This window comes from Anopheles funestus, chromosome 3RL (assembly GCF_943734845.2).
Source record: "Anopheles funestus chromosome 3RL, idAnoFuneDA-416_04, whole genome shotgun sequence".
In the NCBI taxonomy this organism is placed as follows: Eukaryota; Metazoa; Arthropoda; class Insecta; order Diptera; family Culicidae; genus Anopheles; species Anopheles funestus.
Window position 1 is genome coordinate 44451518 of NC_064599.1, and position 22610 is coordinate 44474127.

General features: G+C 37.2%; 2 protein-coding genes across 3 annotated transcripts; one reads left to right on the plus strand and one right to left on the minus strand.

Moving 5' to 3' along the window:
- Nucleotides 1-8140: 8140 nt before the first annotated feature.
- Nucleotides 8141-8913, minus strand: LOC125770031 (pupal cuticle protein C1B-like). The gene is made up of 2 exons (XM_049439199.1): nt 8807-8913; nt 8141-8725 (listed from the first exon to the last, which is right to left on the minus strand). The coding sequence occupies exons 1-2, from the start codon at nt 8813-8815 to the stop codon at nt 8306-8308; spliced, it is 429 nt and encodes a 142-aa protein (XP_049295156.1). The 5' UTR covers nt 8816-8913; the 3' UTR covers nt 8141-8305.
- A 2406-nt stretch (nt 8914-11319) lies between these two features.
- On the plus strand, nt 11320-22330 carry LOC125770029 (plexin domain-containing protein 2). Of its 2 annotated transcripts, XM_049439195.1 has the most exons (10): nt 11320-11804; nt 11897-12291; nt 12378-12617; nt 13636-13828; nt 13933-14154; nt 17800-17954; nt 18026-18098; nt 18168-18571; nt 18736-18753; nt 20263-22330. In XM_049439195.1, exons 1-10 carry the CDS (start codon nt 11708-11710, stop codon nt 20329-20331), a joined length of 1866 nt encoding a protein of 621 aa, XP_049295152.1. In that variant the 5' UTR covers nt 11320-11707; the 3' UTR covers nt 20332-22330. The 2 variants fall into 2 exon arrangements, with proteins under 2 accessions (XP_049295152.1, XP_049295153.1); XM_049439196.1 differs by lacking the exon at nt 18736-18753 and having other exon boundaries at nt 11323-11804.
- Nucleotides 22331-22610: the final 280 nt, after the last annotated feature.

Below are 22610 nucleotides of genomic sequence, written 5' to 3' on the forward strand. Positions count from 1 at the left end.
GTAAGCAATTTCACTAAACTTCTTTTTACATCTACTACGGAACGAGACTTTAGCGGAATGATTATTGCAAAACGTGACAGCTTACTATCGACTGCTGTTAAAAATAAGTTCGGTTTAGAAATGAAAATATCTATGTGAAAAATATCCAGTGGTTTCTTTGGTATAGGAGTATGAGCGAATTTGATTTTATATGGATGTCGTTCGTATTTGTTACTAAGGCAGATTTTGCAAAAATTAATGAAAGAACGAATCTTATCCTTCATTTTTGGGAAATAATACTTTTGTATCATCACGTTGTAATTTTCTTCAATTCCCCTATGTGCTCTATCATGATTTTTTTCAATTACCTCATTCTGTTCCTCAGGGGTAGTTAAATCCTGTAGTATGCACTGTGAGATTCTTATTTTCGATTCATCTGTGAAAAGTATGAGTCAAAAACTTCTTGCAATTTTTGAATCATTGAAACAGAGCAAAAAATGCATGTAATTTGTGATGAATGTAAATTATTCCTAAAAATTGAAATTAAAACCTTCAAATTCAACCTTTTTTATAGTTCGACGAAAAACGTGCGGGAATATTTCCTGGTGCATTTCCTCACTATTATCATTTAGTTCCAAAATTATTTGATTTTTGAAAAAAATTAATGGAAGTTCAGTCATTTGAATACGATGACTATGGTCGCTTAAGCATGAGTGGGTGGTCATACTTGAATTATTTATCCCATCCATCTGTTTTTAGTCGCGACAATCCATCTGCGACAACATTCTGCTTTCCTGGTTTATGCCGTATCTCATAGTCATATTCCTCTAATCTAAGTTTATACATTATTAGTTTGCTGTGCGGATCCTTTAAATTCATTGCATATGTGAGCGTTTTATGATCTGTATACAAAACAAATTTTGCTCTCGTACAAATATGGTCTAAAATATTTACATGCCCAATCTATGGCTAATAATTCTTTTTCAATTGTTGACTAGTTTTCCTCATGTTTGTTGAGGGTTTGTGAGGCAAACGCTATTGGTTTATCTTTCCTAATATTTCCTTGAGACAAAACTGCACCAATTGCAAATTTAGATGCATCTGTAGTGAGTATAAACGACTTTTCAAAATCGGGTTAAATTAAGATCTGACTGCTGCTTAGTATTTGTCTACATTTATCAAAAGCAGATATGTACTCTTTAGTTACGTTGAAAGATCCTCCTTTTCGTAGCTGTGCAGTAAATGGTTTCGTAATCTTAGCGAAATCCTTAATGAATTTTCTGTAGTAACCTAATTACTCCTAGGAAAGCCTTGAGATTTTTTTCATTTCGTGGAATTGGCCAATTTTGGATTACTGATATTTTCTCAGGATTAGGTTTTACGCCCTCTGGAGTAACGATATGGCCAAGAAATGATACTTCTTTACGTAAAAATGCTGAATTTTAAAGCTGAATTTTAAGATCATACTTTTTTAACGATTCAAATATTTCCCTCAAATTTATCAAGTGTTCTTGTAGGCTAGTCGAGAATACTATTATGTCATCCATGTATATGAGACTTTGTCTGCCGATGTGAGGTTTAAGGATGTTATCTAGTAATCTCTGTAATGTCGACGGCGCGTTTTTTAAGCCGAATGGCATTCTAACAAATTCGTAATGACCATTGTCAGTACTAAACGCCGTTTTTGGGATGTCCTTTTCGTAAACCTCTATCTGATGAAAACCAGAGGCAAGGTCTAGAGTAGTAAAATACATACTCCTTCCAAGTGTATCCAAAATTTCTGTTATGTTGGGGATAGGATAGCGATCACTAACGGTATTTTAATTCACTTTCCTATAGTCTATTACAAGTCGCCATTTAGATACACCTTGTACAGTACCTTTTTTTTGGTACGAACTAGATTGGCGAAGACCATGGACTATTGGATGGTCGAATAATGCCTTGTTCTAACAGTTTGTCAATTTGGTGCTGTACCTCCTCTTTATGACAATATCGGTATCGATATGATTTTGTGTATACCGGTATATCTTCCGTTGTATTTATGTGATGTTTAATGGCATTGGTGAAAGATAATTTGTTTCCCTCAACAAAGAAAATAGGAGGCTTTGAGGAGTAAATCATCGCATCTGTTTGATAAATTATGAGCTTGTGTATCAGCATGAAGGGGAATCTCAAAGTTATTACATTCAAATTCAAAAGCTTTTTCCAAATCGCATGTAATTTTCGACTCATTATTGTTGCAAATAACGACATTGGCTACATGATTGTTTGATTTGTATACACCGGGTAAAATGAATACACTAGGAAAGAAAAAGAATCTTAGAAAAAGAAAAAATCAAAATAATTTGATATTTGTTAGGTTCTAACGTAACGCTTTGAAGCTCGGAATATTTTTTAAACATAGGTATTTTTAAACCATATACTTTAAGTACATTTTCTGTAGTTATAATCTTAGCTTGGAGCTTTCTTAAAGTCTCATAACCTTTCAAACCATCAAAAAAAGGATGAAAATCAAGAACTTAAAGAAAAGAACTTAAAGTCTTGTGATGAAGGAATTTTTGGAAATGGATTAAACGACATGTATTTATCCACCTTATACAATCCATGATCCAGGGCGGCCCGGTGGTGCATGTGATAAACGGCGCCAGTCCACACGGCCGGACCGGGTTCAAATCCCATCCGGACCGTCCCCCCGTAGCAAGGACTGACTATCCGGCTACGTGGTAAAATAAGTCTAGTAAGCCAGAAATGGCCGGCGTGACCTGTAAGGTCGTTAAGCCAAGAAGAAGAAGACAATCCATGAACACTGCGAACTGTTGCTGGTGTTACACGACGCCAATTCATAAGCTGCGGGGCCACGACAGTTGAGGATTCCCTCAGAACTCAAAACCTCAGGAACTCATGAGTGATTTTGAGGGATTTGCGTTTTGAGGAAAACCTGACCGATCTACAAAAACCTCAAAAACTTTTTGAGACTTTTTTTGAGGAATCGTTTTGACAGTTCCGATGCCACAGCTGTTCAGAATGTAAACAAAACATATTTTTGTTTGCAGTTTTTTTCAATGAAAGTACACTTTTTGTGTGCCATTGTTAATGCAAATACCCACTGAAGAACTAAAATTAACATTAATTATAATTTAAAACCGTATTTGTATGTTTATTTTTTTTTGTTTTTTGCGACGGTAAATTGTTCATTTGTTGCACAGTGTGTGACACAATTTATGTATACGTTTTAATTTAAAAACTAAACTTTTTATGTGAAAGACTATCCATGAATCTCGTTCTTCTGATTGATAAAATGTTAAAATACTTTCTTTTCTTTAAAACAACTTTTTATTGACCATATTTTCCATCGAATTGATCAAAAAACACCTTCGAACAAAGATTACAATTACATGAAATACGTAGCATTTGTCAAACACTGTTTGTTGTCGCTGACGAAAAGACAGGCAGCATGAGTGATTGTTTGTGTGACCAAATTTGAGGAAAACCTCAAACGGCCACGGCAACACTGGTTTTGAGACGCTTTTTGAGGGAATTGAGTGACTGAGGAAGTTTGAGGGAAAGTCTCAACTGTCGTGGCCCCGCAGCTATAGGTTTGGCTAAACTAACACGAATATAATTCTTGTTCGCACCAGTATCGATCAAAAACTTCAATTCCGTTCCAACACTATTACGCAGTTTTATGTATGATATGAAATTATCAAAGTTTTCTGATTTATTACTCTCATTTAAAGAAAAATTTAAATCATCGATACTATCACTATCAGAATGGTTTAAATTCCATAATTCCTCTACTTTAAAACGCGGTGGGCCATTTGATTGGAAAAAATGGTTTATAGTTAGATGTTTTGTAACCTGAACTGTTGCTGTGCCTTACTTGTCTCGTAGATGAATCAACGTCCATTTTTTCTATTTTCGGTTGGGTTTGATACCTTTGTTTCAACTGAAATGGGGATGTTTCAAAGTGGGCTTTCTTCATATTCTTTTTATCCGTGCTAAATAATTCCTCTGCTAATTTATACGCATCTTTCTACGAATCAGGTTTGCTTGCTGGCAGGAATTTAGAATAATCTCCATTTAGTCCTTCAACAAAGCGTACTTCAACGTGTCAGGAAGCTTCGTAAATTTAATAGCGTTGTCCACTGATGCCACTGAACTTTGGCTAATCCCTTGCTGTTCCAATTTTTGCGTAAGGAAAGCAATATATATATATATATCATATGTAATCATATGCACAGTAGCATTGCGGGTATTATTTATTTTGCAGTAATACACTTTTCTTTTCTTGTACAGATTTTCTTGTGTATGTTGTCTTTTTCGTTGGAACTTGTTAATGCCATGCAATTCGTGTACATATTTTCCTTGTAACACTTTAACTACGCATTGCAAAAAATAGCTTTATCAACAATTTTTCACTCACTTTATGTTGTCTTCATTATGTGCAACACTTTTGCATTTTTGTGTCTCTTTTTCCATTCATCGGTCACAAGAATTTTCGAGTCAGGATCAGTTCTCAATTATGAAACCATGCTTTGATGCATATTGTTTAGTTTTCTGATTATTTTGGTTTAACTCACATTGCTCTTTGTTCTGGGCCGTCAATTGTATTTTTAACATGGCCATAACTGCACTTGGGTCGGGAGCTAGTTGCCACAAGCTTGCCTGGGGCCTATGCAGACGGAAAGGAAAGCCAGTCAATGTCGCACACTGCAGGTCGAGGCGCTCGCAACAAGTATCTTGGTTGCGAAGGAGAGGAGAGTGGCCACGTCTTAGCACCTAATAGTGTCCTATCGGAATTACCTCCGGTAAGGTTTCGAGTGGATTATTAAGGTTGCGAGCAATAGAATAATTTCTGATCAAAATTATGCTGTTGCACTCAATTTCTTCTGTTGCTACTGACTCATGTTTATTTTCTGTTCCGTAGTCGTTATCTCGTTACATGCTAGTGATAGATAACATTTTAATTCTGGAAAATATTTATGATTTCCACTTCGTGGCCTCAAACTCAGTGAAAAAAATGTGGTTACTTGTTTTTTTTTTATCTGCTCAGGCGTTGAACTCACTAATCCGGTGATTCATACGATTTACAAAGTGCTTACATGGCTCCACTACACACAGTGCGCTTTACTGGCGTTTACTCAGGTGCGTGAGCACTGCTGTTTACACATCACACGATTAAGCCACGCCTTACTCTGTTTACTCCTCCTACGTATCCTGAGTGACATCCTCCCTCTTGTAATACGACTACCAGTAGTTGCATTACTACATATTTATCGCGATTGGCTAACTGTCTAAGTCTTCTTATTGAATACGTTTCAGTGTACCAAACCAATTACAATCGATATGTTTGTGTTTTCTTTTGCCGTGTACACTTAGCAAATGTTCCTTTTGTCTAACTTCCAATAACACTACTTCTAGCGCAAGTCCTTTTATCATTCCGTTTACAGTTCTCAATTGCAATGAGCGCACTTGATCGTCTGCAGTGCGATGTACTTTTACGATTCGCCCCTTCAGCCATTTTCCTGGAGTCGTGTTGTCGTGAACCAGGTCCAAAATTAACCAGTTACTTAGGGTTTATACGGGTAACGATCAGGTCCAAAACACACCAGAGAAAAATCGCACAGAAAATGCTGGAGAGATCGGCACGGTTGTACGGTCCATGGTTAGTCACTTCAGGAAGGATGTTCGATTATACCATTGATTCACAAACTTTCGACATAGCACAAAGGATTGCCATACCACGAAAATTGGACGCGACTGAACGGTCTCCCTTTTTGGTGTTGTTTTGGTAAACAATCGCCCTCATGGTATTGCAATGCTGTATGCAATTGCCAAGATGTTTAAATATGTCATATATTTCTGCATCCTTAACTTTTCTCGTAGATTAGCGATATCTCAGCAGTATGGTTTGTCTCTAAACGTTCTACCTTCTTCCAAACTCATTTGTTTCTTGTCGTTTGTCGCGCCTTGAACCTCATGTAGACTCAGTTTACACGGATTTTAATTCGGCATTAGAACGTGTTCCGCATTCGTTACTTGTTAAGAAATTGTCTTGGGATCAATTCTACAACTGTTTCCTGGGTGCAGTCTGTTCTTTGTGATCGTTCATATCGTGTTAAAATAAACTCAACCTTTTCTGTTTCTTTCTGTTGCGGGACTGGAGTACCACAAAGTAGTGTGCTGAGCCCTTTAACGTTTGTTTTGTTTATAAATTTTTATTATTTTCTGTTTTACATGAACATTGCTACGTTGACGATTTGAATTAGTTTTCCTATCTCGTCGTTAGCAGACTGTGCTTCGCTGCAAACCATGCTGGACCGTTTTTCTCCTTGGGGTTGCTCTCTGTTCCTCTGTCATGACAAGTGTGACATTATCTCCCTCACTCGTTCTCGCTCTTCTTATCCAGGTATCCCGTGCCTCAAGGTATTCAAGGACTTGCGTGTTTGTCTTGATTGTAACCTCACCATGTGGCCTCATGTAGATTCCGTGGTCTGCAGGGCATGGAAAACGCTCGGTAATATTAAGCGCATTGCTCAAGATTTTTCTGATCAGTTGTGTTTGAAGGTACTGTGCTGCTCGCTGGTTAGGTCGTTGCTGGAGTATTGATCTGTAGTCTGTGCTCTTATTGCTCGGATTTATTGCAATTTGCAAAAATTGCAGGTTTGCAATTCGCAAATTTCTGGGTGGTTCCTCTGCTACACTGCACGTTAGTCAACTCGGAACAAATTTCGGGAGAAAAATTATTCTGTGCTATATTTTATGGTTTTATGGATTGTTATCTTTGATAGAAATAAAAAAGTGCATTTTTAATTTAGTTCAGACCAAAATCATCAGATGGCGCTAAATAAATTGGTGTTTTTGGACGTTTTTCATGATCTTCCTTCCGACAATGATAAATTTTTCACTTGTAAGGTTTCGGTTTTTTGTTTTTAATACATTATAGAATAGTCGTGGTTTACTTTTTTATTCATTTTGAGAGGTACAAAGTTGTTTTCACCACTATTTTGGGGTTTTCGGTACGACAATTATAGGTAATTTTTCATCCGTTGGACACACATGTCTAAAACCATACCAAACTAGTTGAATATTGTTCAGGATCCTTATATCCACCGTAGGTTTTTTACCGCAGGTAGGTGAAAATTTCAACCGTGTTGAATGGATGAAGATTAACAATTGGCAAAGGTTTTTGTATCTAATACGTCCATAACTTCTCCAATCCCTCCACTGTCCTGTGAATCGGTATCAGAACTTAGATCCTGATGCTGCTGATCATGGGACCGTGTGGTCATATTAGTGCTTACCAAATTTATTTCAGTTTTTTATTTAGCAACAAAAAACGTTTTAACAACATTTGGAAAGTCAGACTCGTTCTTGGTTTTCAACCTTTTAAGTAGCTAAATTGAACTAAAACTACACTGGCCCTTGTTGGGATGGTGGTTTTAGGGGCTCCGTGGACTGGCAGTTAGGGTCCCCAAAAGGGTAGTACCGTTAGCTAAGACACATTCAAAAACGTCTGCATATGGTTTTCAGGGAAAACACATTGATAATGCTGGATCCCTGACTGTCTGTATCATTTCTTGGAAAACTTTCGAAAGGGGCCCCTGCTATCTTCATGTGCACTATAAATTCGTCAGCGTCTTCAGCAGATACACAGTGACAAATAAATGCATATGACAGAAAATCACGGAAGAAATCACAGAATGTTGGAAGTATAGTAAGCCAGAATAGGCCGGTATGACCTTATGAGGTCGTTAAGTCAAGAAAAAGAAGAAAATCTAAAAAAACGAGAAGGAAAAGATCGACTTTACCCTATTCGTTGAAAAGATAGTTGTAAACTATCAGAGAGCATTCCGCAACGAAAAATTAACAACTGAGTAAATCTTCAACATGCGGAACAACGTGGCGAATACGATGGAGCAGTAGATTCACTCTTACTTTCTCTTCATCGAATTTCAGTGTAATCATAACCAGGGTAAAACTATGGCATCACCATAGTCTTCGTCAAAGGTCTTCAAGATTAAGAAATGTGGAAAACTCCTTATACTTTATGTGATATGAAGCAAAAGTAATTGTTTATAATTGTTTTGTGATTTGTGCCCGAATTTTTTTTTACGTTTCCATCAAATAGTTTATGCCGCTCGATCACGCAAAGCAATAGTTTTCATGTTTGAAGAAATAATTTTATTTATTGTTGACTGTGTTGACTTAGATTGTGTTTCGCTCCAATTGTCCATGGTGTAAATAAAGAAAATACGATGGCCATTTCTCTCCTTTTCTCTCTCCCTCTCTCTCACTCAGAGGGCAATGTTTAGGATTTCCAAATTTACCAGGCGTAATTAATACCGAGTCCGTTACTGTAGGTCATGTGGGCAACAGCCGGGGCAGCAGAATAGGCAACGCCAAGCAGTGCCGGAGCCGCCTTAACGACTGGGGCAGCATACGCCGCATGAGCATATGCCGGATGAGCGTAAGCCGGAGCAATGGCATGTGGATAGGCGGCGGCAATGTGACCAACGGCCACACCTGGGTTGCTTACGCGCACATCGGATTTGCTCACGGACGAGTACGGAGTATCGATGGTTTTCGAATATGTTGAGATTTGGCCAAGGTTTCCGTAGCTGCGGAGAATGTTCGACTGCTGGCTTGTGATGGCAGGTGTGTGGATTCCAGCGTAGGTTGGACCAGCCGGGTTCAAAGTGTAAGCGGCCTGAGCTACAGCGATGGCAGCAAGAAGAGCGATGAACTATACAACAAAGAGACAAATTAATTCAAACCACTATCTACTACTGATCGTTTGCTAATAATTTATTACAAGCTCACTTACTCGGAACATGTTCGCAGCGTTGAGGGATAGATAGAATAAATAAATAGATGTCAACGATGTGAAAAGTTGGAGCGCAGTTCTAAAACTGATAACTGAAGAGGAGAATGCATATCGCTTTTATAGTGCCCAAAGGGGTCCACAAGAACCATGCGAATAGTGCATGCGTGTCTGGTGTTATGTGTATGTGTTTTTTCGCATTCATGCCTGTCCCTTAAGCATATATTCTTGCAAGTGCGACCCACAGGTCATACACGCACTTGTGCGTAGTGAAAGGTTTGCACGAGATACAATTTGGATGACTTGGTCTTGTGTTAGGTATATGAATCACTTTAATTATTTGTTGGTGTGTAACTCAATTATATATATATAAGAAACAATGATTTTTTAGGAAGCAATAATTGCGCATTGATTCATTAATCTGCATTAAACATCTAATAGAAGCCTAACAATAGATCCAACCAAAATGTAGATAATCAAATGCATCATAACAAATAGCTTTTATGTTGGTTAATTCACATTAGATTCGATTTGAACATGAATGAGATTATCTGTCATTTATTAATGTTTTTTTAATTATTTCAATGCAAATTCACCCATACGTACTTCTTATGCTTGGCTTACATAACCCCCAGTGTTGTGTAAAATTAACCTATATCGATTAAAGTACACATAAGACGATACGCTTCTCAATCTTCCTCCACTTGGATATTTGTAATATATGTAGTACAAAAGCAGCAGTGCACTGAGCTTGCATTATTACGCCGAACCGGTTTTAGTGCGAAAAACATAACTGCAACTGTGGCAAAATGCAGCATTCAAACGGCTCATGATTTGACCTTGTTGCAGTTCGTCAATAAACCAGACATCGGCGCGATCTAAAACATATGGTGCTTCTTAGTAAGTGTGCAATGTCGTTAAACTGTTGCGAGGCGTGGCGCTTTATGTAAAACCAAAAAAACAGCTCAGTTAGTCGTTATACCCCCCAACAGCTGGCTTACTTACGGAGGCAGAAAACGATCCTCCTGCAGTGATTGTAATGCGATAACACGTGTAATGATTACGGGTTGAAACTTTTAACGATGATCAAAAATTTAGTTAATCACACCCGACCCTACGCGAATTTAGAATACAACGAAATTCAGAATGTGCTCAAATGTCTAAATCACAATTTGACCTTTCAGGATAATTATATAATTGCTTCGAGAATCCATTCAACAATGATGTTTGAGAACCCGTACAAGTTATTTTATCCGCACAATATTAACCTTATATTTGAAGAAATTAAGACATTTTCTACGCTGCTATAACAGTTCTTTCTTTTAACAAGGGGTATTATCAGATTGGATCAAACTATTAGTAGCTTGTAGTGTTCCTAATCTATTTGTTTATGAGAGAATACCCAGCTCTGCGTGTGGAGGCCCAATTGTTGTTGTATTATTTATTGAAATAGTTCGCCTTATGCGTTGTATATGTTGTACTGAAAACTAATTGTAACCTAACTCTAAAAATTTATTTTAATAGAAGATTTAAAGTTAAATTATACCTATCCTTGGTCAAAATCTAATAATCGCAGCATATTGAGACACTCGCTAGGGTTAAGTGTTTGCTGCCAATCGGTCATTTTACAGTCTAAAGAACCTTTTTTTGTCAAAATATCTGCTGGGATTGCATATAACTTGCATAGCAATTCTCTTCTTGGCTTAACGACCTCTAAGGATATGCCGGTCATTTCTGACGTACTTTTTTACCTCATCTTTAGACTTTTTTTACCACGTAGCCCGACAATCAGTTCCTGCTACGGGGTACGGCCGGGATGGGATTTGACACTGTGTAGATGTTGAAAGTGTTTATTATATTTTTGATGATTAGAAAATCATTTCTAAATCTTTTAAAATATTTATTCTTGACTAAGTACACGCCGAGTCAAATAGTTTGCCTTATTTTTTCGTTTAATTTACCAATAAATTAAACCATAAGTTAAGGGCAAAATAGCATATAAAAATACTATTGTCAACATATCGAAAGTCGAAACGGTAAATTACCGACTGCTAATTTACCCTAAATATATCCTTAAATAAAGGAGCTTTAAGTGTTATATCTAACCAAATTTCGCTCACCGGGCCCCTGCAATGCTCAATATTAATAAAACAACGAAAAAGCATTGACCATTCGACTATGATGAAGAATAAATTATTATAGTTTATAATTATAATCAATTTTATATTATTTTCGTTTCAGTAGGTAGACTTTTTTGCTGTAACTTTCACAATAACTTCACTGAGGTTAACGACTAAAACATTAAAACGCTTTATGTTCGCTATGTGAGGGTTGAGTATATTGCTAACCTAAAACTAGAGAAGAGTGAGAATGAACGCGAATACACTTATACGAACTCGTACAGTAGAGATCAGCTTAAATAATATCAAACTGATAAACGCTATTTTTGTTGTATTTGAAAATTAGGAAATCAGTGCTCGAAATTTAAAAGAGCATTTTCGAGCAGCTGCTAACCATTTTTTAAACCAGTGCACGGTTAATTGAAACGGACGGGCAACACGGATGAACGTGATTTTATTGTGGAAAAGGTGATGTAAATAGGATGTAAAAAAGAATCCAGCAGAAATTTAGAAGAGTGTACATAATTAATTGAAAGGTAGATTGAACACGCGTCAACTTAAAGAAACAACGGGCGATTTGTTTGCTAGTTCAGCCGTGTTTTAAAGAACAAGAGCCAATATAAGCATATTAAATCGGCAGTACATTGTGACAAGCAGTGATAGCAGGCTAAATCGAGTTGCAAATCGGTATTTTTTGTTTTAGTCTCGTAATCTTTAGCAGCCTAACCGTTCTTGATCACGAAACACTGTGGTACGGTTGTGGTGATAAAAGTGGCGAAAAGAAATGGCGAATGGTACGATGCGAATGATACCCTTTATTCGTAATTCCTTATTTTGGTTAATACTGCTGTCACTTTACCAGCATTACGTTTGCGTCAAAGGTAGGCATCTATGATAACCCCTTAAATAGATATCAAAGCGCATAAATGAAGTATATTCATAAAGCTCTTGACGATTTCCTGGTTCCTTCCAGTGCCTCGAAAATATCTGCAGACCGATTTATCCGCTCTGGGAAGCAGTTTTTCAGTGCCAATATCGGTTCCAGCTCCGAGTGGGGGAAATGACACGGCGGTCGAAACAGAGGTGGGAGGTGCGGCATCGAACCGATCAGTTGTGCCGTTGGATGAGAGCAAGAAAAGTTTCTCTAAGCTAAAACTATACCAGGAGCAACTGAATGGCAAAAAAACACCATCAATGGTAGGCTCATTGAATGTAAACGAGGAAACCACACATTTACTAGGATTTAATGGTACTGGTCAGAGGAAAGAGTACGCGATCGATGGCGATAGTGTTAATAAAACTGCACCTAATAGTTCGACAAAGTTATTGGGAGCGGGAGCAGGAGTTGTTAATACGTCATTGCTGCAAGTGAGTTCGATTTCATTTGGCGATTAATAATGGCTTGCCATTTTTCTAAACATAAATCATAACTATCGTTCGCATCTGTTTAACAGGAATCGTCCGGACGTGACCCAATCAGTGATGCAATCAACATTGATACGATCGAGCGCACTGAGGCTGAGTTGAACAGTACACTGCAAGAGCATAACATAACAAAAACGTTTGAAGATAATCATCTATACTACAAGAGCACTTGGTCCATCGATAAAGCCATGAGTGATGAATTTTGGAAAAAAATAACCACCAACTTAACCGTCAACATGCTGCTTTCCAATTCCCATCGGCGGGCAACAGTATGTATTCTTTGTTTTAACACCACGCACCGTTTTGCTTTGCACCTGATCATACACCTGCTCATTAGCCATTAATGAACCTTTTTGAATGAACACAATGCTGATTATGCTTGCAAGCTTCATCTGTAATTTCTATATCCTATAATATAAAGTCGTTTCTGCTATTCCCTATTGAATTACACAAGGTAAATTCCATTTCAAAATACCTAACATGTAATTCATTTTGTTTAATTGTTTTCCCATTTGCAAGACGAGTTCTAAAAACAATATTTTTAGATTTTAGTCTTACGTTGTATTACAACCCTGAGTTCCAGGTTGCATGCACTAGGGAATAACATTTTTAATGAAACCTGATTTATCCGTGGTCTATCGCTTGATCGCGAATAGCGTAGACAAACTTCATTTCTATTCAGGGATTGAAAGTAGCGTAGGGTGAATCTAGGTCAATCTCAATCTTGAATTTTTGAACAAAATGAATGACTTTATTTTTCTATTCCTCAAACGAAGTAAGTCCTCAAAGATTCGGGGCAGTGGTTTTTGTGATAGCGGCACTGGTCTTTACACGACAAGACCAGATATGAAGTCCCTTCCGGACCGTACTTACGTACACAGGACCTGACTATCCTGCTCCGGTCAAATAAAGTCAAGGAAGACCAGAAATTGCAGTCCAACGCCGTGATGTGTGATGTAGTGCCACAATTGACGATAACACAAAATACACGCCAGTCGGTATTCACAATCTTGCAGTACTTTGATTTTGTATTCTTGTTCGTACTATGATTTGGGTATGGCCCGTGTAATCCTGTAAAACCTGGTGCAACTACCATCTAAACACCTGATTGCCCACTTAGAATATTTCTTCTGGATAAGAATATCGATTTTTCCAGCCATGGAATTTTTCAATTATATTTGTCATCAGCTCACAGGGTTTTTTTCACAATCGTGTGCTATAATTTACAGTTGCCTTATCTTTATTCCTGCATACATTAATATTCTTTTATTCTTTTTTTTGTTCTAGACTATGCTTTTGTCGTTCGATTTTCCATTCTATGGTTTCCCCATTCGAAATATAACAATTGCGAGCGGAGGCTTCTTATATACAGGAGACTATGTGCATTCGTGGCTGGCATCAACACAGTATATAGCTCCTTTAATGGCAAACTTTGATACAGCATTGTCCAATAGCTCCCTTGTGAAATATCGTGATGATGGTAATGAAAAAACCCCATAATGAAACAGTTTTACATGCTCTTGCATGTGATACAGTAATACCTGACAATCGTACAATATATGAAATACTTGCTTTTCTTTTTAGGTGAAACTTTCATCGTAGTTTGGGAAAACGTTATACTTCAGGATCGTCCTAACAATGGGACTTTTACCTTTAGTGTCACGCTAAACAAATCCGGCGATATTGTGTTTGCATACAAAAAAATTCCCATCAGCATCCAGCAGATATTTGAAAACCCGCTTACGAAAAACCACCCTGTAAAGATAGGGCTTTCCGATGCGTACATAATTGATAAAACAATAATGCGTAAGTAATCTTTACATCATATATTATAGCTTTTGATCGTAGTTATGGAATTATAGATCTATTAAATCGCATACCACAACTGCGTAGTATGGATGTAACGGCGCTTTTTCATGATATATAAGTTGAATTCAACATAAAATGTGGGCGATGAAGCTGTTATGGGTCCTTAAAGCACCTGGTTGCCCGGTGGTGTGTGTGTGCGTGATAACCGACCCTGGTTCCACAGGACAGGACAAAAGTATCAAATTCCATCCAGACAGTATGTCTCCGTAGCAGGAACTGACTATCCGGCTACGTGGTAAAAATAAGACGTGACCTAGTGGCCTAGTAAGACAGAAATGGACGGCATGATTTTAGAGTTAGAGAACGTTAAATCAAAAAGACAAAGGTGAAGAAGCTATTTTAAATTCATTGATCAATGGTATGGCAAGCCCCCTTGAGGTTGTACCCGACCGGCAATGTCAGCACTTTTTACAGGCGAGGGGCATGTAGAAGTATGAAAACCTTGGGAAAATGGATGTAAAATTCGTGTACAAACACGAATCTTTTGATTGTATGTGTAGGCTGACATCTAGCAATCATTGATATTGACGCAGTTTGCTGTGTGCTAAGTCCGGAGTGGACGTGTCGTGGGAGTTAGAAATTGTTCTATACTTTTGTGCATGAATGATGCGCGGAAGTTTGCATATACAGTGAACCCAAAAAGTATTCGTCTACCTGAATGTTTGACACAAAAAGGCGAATTGTGGACGTTATAGGCATGGGACATTAAAATGATCGATGGGGTTTGATAGCAGGTCAAACAATTAGTACCTTTTTCACAAAATGTGGCCATAAAATATTAAAATAATAATAATAATAGAACCAAAACTAAGAATTTCATTTGTTACATGCACAAAAAGTATTCGTCTACTTGGGTTTTGGAGTAACTAAGTGGCAACACGCCGTTCCTTTTGGGGCATACTTTGATGGTTTTCCGTTGCTATGGGACAAATGACAAATCTTCTCGTTTTATTAGAGTTTTAATTGCATCCAGAGCAAGAAGGAAGTCGCCATGGGTCGTAATAGCAAAGAAACTAGTTGTGCTGAGAGAAGTCTTATCATACGCCTCCATAACCAGTGCAAATCATCTTACGAGATTGCAAGACTTGTAGGTAAACCGCGTTCTACCATACAGTCTATAATTGATCGATTTGGAATAACAAAATCAGTGGAAAACCAACACCGAAGCGGGCGTCCACGATCTTTAACCGAACAAGATGAACGATTTGTGTTACGACAAATTAAGAAAAACCCTAAAACTAGTGCACCTGTGCTCGCTAGTGAGTTGGCACAAAGGGGAACAACGGTATGTCCCAGTACGATTCGCAATACTTGTAAAAAGTATGGTTACAATGGACGAGTTGCTAGAAAGAAGTTTTGGGTGAATAAAATCAATCGGAAAAAACGTTTAGAATTTGCCAAAGAGTATCGAAATAAGAATGAGGACTTCTGGAATGACGTCATATTTTCAGACGAAAGTAAATTTAATATTTTTGGATCAGATGGTCGGCGTATGGTATGGCGAAAAAAGAATACAGAAATGAATCCAAATAATCTGATACCAACAGTGAAACACGGTGGAGGTTCTGTCATGGTGTGGGGATGTATGAACGCAAAAGGAGTGGGGAAATTGCATTTCATTGAAGGCAAAATGGATCACAGAATGTACATTCAAATTTTAAAAGAAAACTTGGGATCAAGTGCCGAGAAATTTGGATTACAAAATTCCTACGTCTTTCAACAAGACAATGATCCGAAACACACGGCTGAAAATACAAAGCTATGGTTGCTTTATAATACTCCCAAGCAACTTAAAACACCCCCCCCAGAGTCCTGATATGAATCCCATTGAACATCTATGGAAGGTACTGGACGATGCGATCAGAAAACGGCAAATTAGTAACAAAGAAGTCCTGAAAATAGCATTGAAAGAAGAATGGGATAAAATTCCATCTTCCGTAACAGAAAACCTAGTCAAATCGATGCCACGAAGGCTCTATGCAGTTATTAAATCAAAAGGAAACCCAACCAAGTACTAATTTGCCCCCTGCTTAAATAAACAATGCGTCAAAACCCAAGTAGACGAATACTTTTTGTGCATGTAACAAATGAAATTCTTAGTTTTGGTTCTATTATTATTATTATTTTAATATTTTATGGCCACATTTTGTGAAAAAGGTACTAATTGTTTGACCTGCTATCAAACCCCATCGATCATTTTAATGTCCCATGCCTATAACGTCCACAATTCGCCTTTTTGTGTCAAACATTCAGGTAGACGAATACTTTTTGGGTTCACTGTATACGCGTTGTTTTGTGAAGTGCGATGTGAAAACGAATGTTGGGCTTGTCTTTCCGTGCCATAAATGTGTGGTGTAGGTTCCCTCCTGCACTACGTGCTTGCGTCGGCAAGCACATTGAATTTGTAGTGAGGAGAAAAGGTTTCGGTACATGTTGTGGCTGCTTCGTTTTTTACACACCGGTGAAATGGTGGTGCGTGTGAAATAGTGATTATTTTTCTTGTTGATCTTGTGTCGAAAAATCAACAAGCCGCAAATTAGTTTGTGAATGGATTTTAATCGTAAATAATATTACACATTTTGTACTCGTACGTAATGCAATTATACGCAGTGTACAGACGCCAACAGTGTAGGATCATGGTTTCGTTTCCTTTGTTTTCGTATATTTATGCATCTTGGATGGCAGACTGCTGTTTGCTTTCAATAGTACCAACATAGTGAGAGAAAACAAGCATGCTGAATTTTTTTACAGACCCAACCGAGTGTCCGTCGGGTGTGCTGTTGAGCCTCTACACATACTGTTACAAAAAATTTTGTTATACGGATAGTGCCATAAAAGAAATAGAAAAAGATTTATACAAATGAGGTATACACAGATAGAAGTGGATGGGTCAGTTTTTTTGTAAGCAGTAGTATTTGTTGTTTTTGTGGTTTTTAGTATAGCACATAGTTGTGCTATACTAAAGTATAGTTGTTTTTGTGGTATTTAGAGGCGGCCCGGTGGTGCATGTGATAAACGGCGCCAGTCCACACGGCCGGACCGGGTTCAAATCCAAAATGGCTTATGATTGTGCGTTGAAGTCGTTATGATATTACATCATTCAAATAAATAGAATACTATTTCTATACCTATGCCAGTGCAGATATGTGCATATTGATTTGCAGAATAGCAATGGCGTAATTAACTATGTACAGGTTGGCCCGGTGGCGTAAATGATAGCATCGTCGGTCTTTACACGACAGGGCCTGATACCTGAAACACCCATCTTCACCGTTCCCCCGTCCGCAAGCATGACCGACTATTTTGCTACGGGTAATCGAAGTCAAGAAAAGCCAGAAATGGCAATCCACGAGGAAGTAGTGCCACACAAGTAGAAGAATTTACCACTTTCTGGTGCCATGTCCCAAACCAGAAGTAGAAGCAAGCCGTGAAAGTATACGTTAAATAGAGTGGAGCTGCTTTACTGGCAGTGTAAGACCAAAGCGTAACCACAAATTTGAAGAATAGCACGGACTCTCCCACAAAGCACATCGTTACAGGCATAAGCGAAACATCGTTTTAATAGAAATGATTTTATTGCAGGTACGAAGCAGAAAACCATCTACGAATATCATCGAGTGAATTTTGGTCAAACCGAAGTGCAAAATGATACCATTATAACATTGTCAGCACTACCTACATGCTTCTCATTTAAGGATTGTGAATCTTGTATCACGCACGAGGGAGCGGATTTTGAGGTAAACTTAATGGTCTTGTTTTTATGCAGAACAATTATCGCATTTCATATATTGTGTCATTTTAATTTCAGTGCTTATGGTGTCCGATGATCAATCGGTGTTCCACTGGTACAGATCGGAAGAGACAAGATTGGGTACATAAAGGTAAACGACTTGTAATGTTTTGTTAAACAGGCCATTTGATCTAAAAATTGGTTTTGCTCTCTTCTGCAGGATGTGAAACAACAATAATTTCCGAAGCTTTATACTGTCCGGCACTTGGTCAGAAAGGTAATAACTATGGCGAATCAGTCGAAGTTACAACCAAAGCTGCCCCCAACAGATACAATAACACCAACTTTCGAGATAATCAACAACCAGGCCAAGATCGAAAACCTGATCAAAGCGGTACAACGAATGGTGTTGTGGTGAATGGAACCGATAACATTAGGGGCTCTAACAAAGATGATTTTGTCAACAAAGCGCATGTATATCACACATCGGACATACATAGTGAATCAAGTAATAAGCTACTAGTGTCAATGCTGGTTATCCTCGGGATCCTGTTAATGTCTGGCTGTTGGGTATTATACGCATACCGAAACCCCCACACAAAGAGTGGTCAGCTGTTAATTAGAGTAAGTATATGGCATACAGAACAATTTTATATATGGTTCAAACAACTATTACTTGCAAAGGACTTGAATGTTTAACGTTCAAAGGCTTACATTAATATTTTGTATATTATTTTTCCTTTAAATGCAATCAATGGTGTCACAATGCCTTCGTTTTCAATATCAAGATTGTAAAATCTAAAAAGGTTTGTAATCTTATATAATGTTAACTGCACTGATAACATTTTTTTTATTTCCGCCAATGACAACAACAAAAAACTCTCTTCTATATAAGTGCATAGAAGTAAACTATTTCCAAAATTTAAACAAGAAATATTTGATTCCCCTGGAAGATCTTTCTTCGGGTTACAACAGGCCACAGAAAGTATTATTTGAAATGAAAGCGCTTTGGTTATACATTAAGACAGTTAACTGGGATATTATGTAAACATTCATCAAAACTAGTGTTAGTTGAATTTCAGAAATTCGTAAATCTAAATGAGTCTTTGAACTGAATGTATGACTCTGAATTAGAAGCTTTTTTTAGAAAAAAATTGAATTAGAAGCTCTGAAAGCTAGCTTTTTAGAAGATTATATATATTGATTCTCAAAGATTCATGAATCGTGACAGATTCATGGATGAACGAAGTTTCACGAATCTTCACTTGTTTCTTGTTTTGTCAGTTTTAGGCTTTGTTTGAGTTTATTTACCTACAACTGGTTAGTCGATTCTTTTCAATCGTGTAAAACCTGGCACCACTACCATTTTTACATAGGGTAGCTTAGGGGTTTTTTTTCATGTGCATCAGAATAACAATTTTTGTTAGATGTTATTTGTTAATTTAAAATTGTCCCCCTAAGAGGTTTCACAAAGTTTAACTTATAAACTAAACTTTTAAACTAAAAGCAAAATCCGAGCTTATCTTTAGCGGGGAAGTGAGGAAAAGAGAGGAACGGAAGGAGGCCGAGGAGGAGTTAAAATCGAAGAGGTGGTACAAATTGTTGAAGTGTCGAAGAGAGACAAGAAACGGATCGTTTGACCAATACGTAATACGTTTTTAAGGGTCTGAGAGGAATGGACGTGAAGAGAAGAGCACGGTAAGGGACGTAGAGAGGGACGCGAAACAGAAGGTAGGGCACATCAGTGGCGCCTAGAAGTAATCCGCCTATGGAAAAGACCTGGGCACGATCCTGTCGAATCTCCAACAAGGCGAACGAATTCCAGGCCAAAAAAAAATTGGTATCGATACACGTGTATCATATGGGGGCAACTGTGTCTGATTGGCATTTTCTATTCAACTGCATATCCTGTTTTGCTTTTGGGTTTGCACAAGTTACACGTAAACCTAGTTTGGAACCTTCGCCACTTCAGTGATGGCAATTTTATTTTGGCTCGCGGGTCAGTTTGCATGTTTGAATATAAAAATATCTTGCGGTTTTTCTGGTGGTATGGTAGTTTTTTTTTCGGTGGTCGTTTCTCGATATTCCTTTTCAATTTGAAAGACTATGCGCCCAAGGGCCTTATTTTGCCAGTATGGTTCTTAGGCTAGAAATAGGGTAGGTATAGGTATAGGATACATAGAATATGCTGACGGAAAGGTATTATTTTTGTCAATTTCGTTGAAAATATTTAATGATATATGGAACAACACAACAACACAAAAAATAAGATGAACAAATATTAATATTATAATCTGTCGTACGTTTCATTATAGTACCGTCCTAATAAATGGTTATGGCGACGCGGCGAGGCACGGTATACTGCAGCTTCCATCCACATGTGAGAATGCGACTTACATTCAGCCCTCTGGTCTACATGAAATAATCCGTCCACTTCATCTTGTCACGCATTACTTTCTTTTGCATTCATTATTATTTTATCAAACTATACGTGTCTTCGCAGATCAACAGAATAGTAAATAGTTGGCTTGTTATTTTCCTATTTTATTTGATTATATCTTCCAATTTACAGAATAAACACAGGTAAAAGTAATTCATGTCTTCACACTTTGGCATCTGGCGATACCGCAACGGCGCCATGTGTAAAAGCTTGGTTGACGCTCGACGACATCACATTAGTTGCTGTAGCTATATTGAAATTTTTATTAAGTACAAGAACAAAGTCGAAGCGGGAATAAACGGGAAATTGATTAATTTTTTTTTGCTCGGTTAGAACGGCCTGGCCGTATCAAGACTTATTTTACCACGTAGCAGGATAGTCAGTCCATGCTAGGGGGGGACGGTCCGGATGGGGTTTGAACCCGGTCCCTGCCGTGGGGACCGGCAATGGGAAATTGATTAAACTATTATAAACAATTTACTATTTCTCGGTATGATCTGAAACCGTCGACGACAACCGTAGCGTTCGTACTGCGCCGATACTACTCAAATAAAATTGTGTGATATCTGTGGATGTCAATGTGTGAAGACTATTTCATACTTAAAAACGTTACAGTTTTTTGTCATATTTAAGTGAAAGCATAAAATATAATAGTATTAATTCGTCAAGAGAGCTTGCACGTTAATAACGAAGAAATAACAAGCGCAACTTATGTTACATGTTTGTTTTGCAATCAAATCTCCCTGGTTTTTTTATGGCACTGATTGATATTGTTTGTAATAAAGTAAAGAAAACAGCTACAGCAAAATGTGTAACACAAAATGTAGTTTCTTTACATTTTCTATGCATTCGATATAATTTTCTGTTAGAACAAAACAATGGTGTAGCAATTATTGAACAAGAAATTACAAATACAGTTAAATCAATTGAAAATGAGGAAATTAATTTAAATGAACTGTGACCCCCTCTCAAAATAACTAAAAGTTTCGTGCAACATTTATATTATTATTGTGCATAAAATATCGTTAAATTGTTATAAAATAATGATACAAATGAGTTGATAAAGTTTAATGAAACTCTTTTTCGAAAAAGTTGCAAAATTATACTTCTTTGTATTTTATTTAAACTAAACACAATGTACGCTGTCGTTGAAACCGTCCTATTCGAAGTGGTAGAAAGGTGCAATAAAATATATTATTATTACTATTGAATTTTCGAATTAGAAGGAGGTAATTCAAAGCAATGGAAATTGATATAACAATTTCAACTAGAGTTCTGTTTTGTATTTGCACACAGAAGTTAACTTCGTCGTCGTTTTACAATTCTCATTCCCGACTATATGAACTCAAACAAAAATAAATAAATAAATAAATAAAATAAATCAATTACCCTAGGTTATACATAATGTAAAATTTTAAACAGATGTATGATTATGGAAATAGCTACATTATGTCAATTATGGGAAATTATATGTTGTTGCTCAAACTTTCGCATACGATTATTGCACACTCATACAAGTATACTGGATGTGAGATAAATTGAAAGCAAAAAAGACATAATTAAAAAAATGTGTAAAGACATCAGAAAAAGACAAACTGAATACATTTATGTTTTTATGATTTTAATAACAGTGTCATCCCGCTTTATTTGGTTCGAAAATTTGGATAAGTAAAGACCAAGTGACACAAAAACATTTGAAAACGTAAAATGTAAAATTGTAAGTGCCTTACGGGGAGATAGCAACTGAAATGTAATACTCATACGGATAAAATACACACGCAAATTCGCAAACAAACGTTCTGACATAAATGGCCCTGACCAAGAGTTTCAACAAAACCACCATAAATATATTATTGCTTTGAAAAAGATGTATGATAGTATAATAGTATGAATGGCAATCAATATTAACGTCATCATAAAATAAATATTCGTAATGGATGAAATGGACTGTTGTGTTATTCTACTTTTGCATTTACTCTTCTCCGTGACAATTCTCCTGTGTGTTTCTGCTGTTCCGCCGAAAGTTCAAAGGATTTTTTTGGCTTTTTGGCAAAGAAAGATTCTATTTTCAAATGTATAACCTTTTCCACAGTTCGACCTAAATCTGCACTGAAGAAAGGTATATAAGCTGAGCCAAAAAAGGTATATCAAAGCCAAAAAGCAAAAATTTGAGTTTTAATGTGGATGCATTTTATCATAGAAGAAAATCAAAATCTTTTAAGT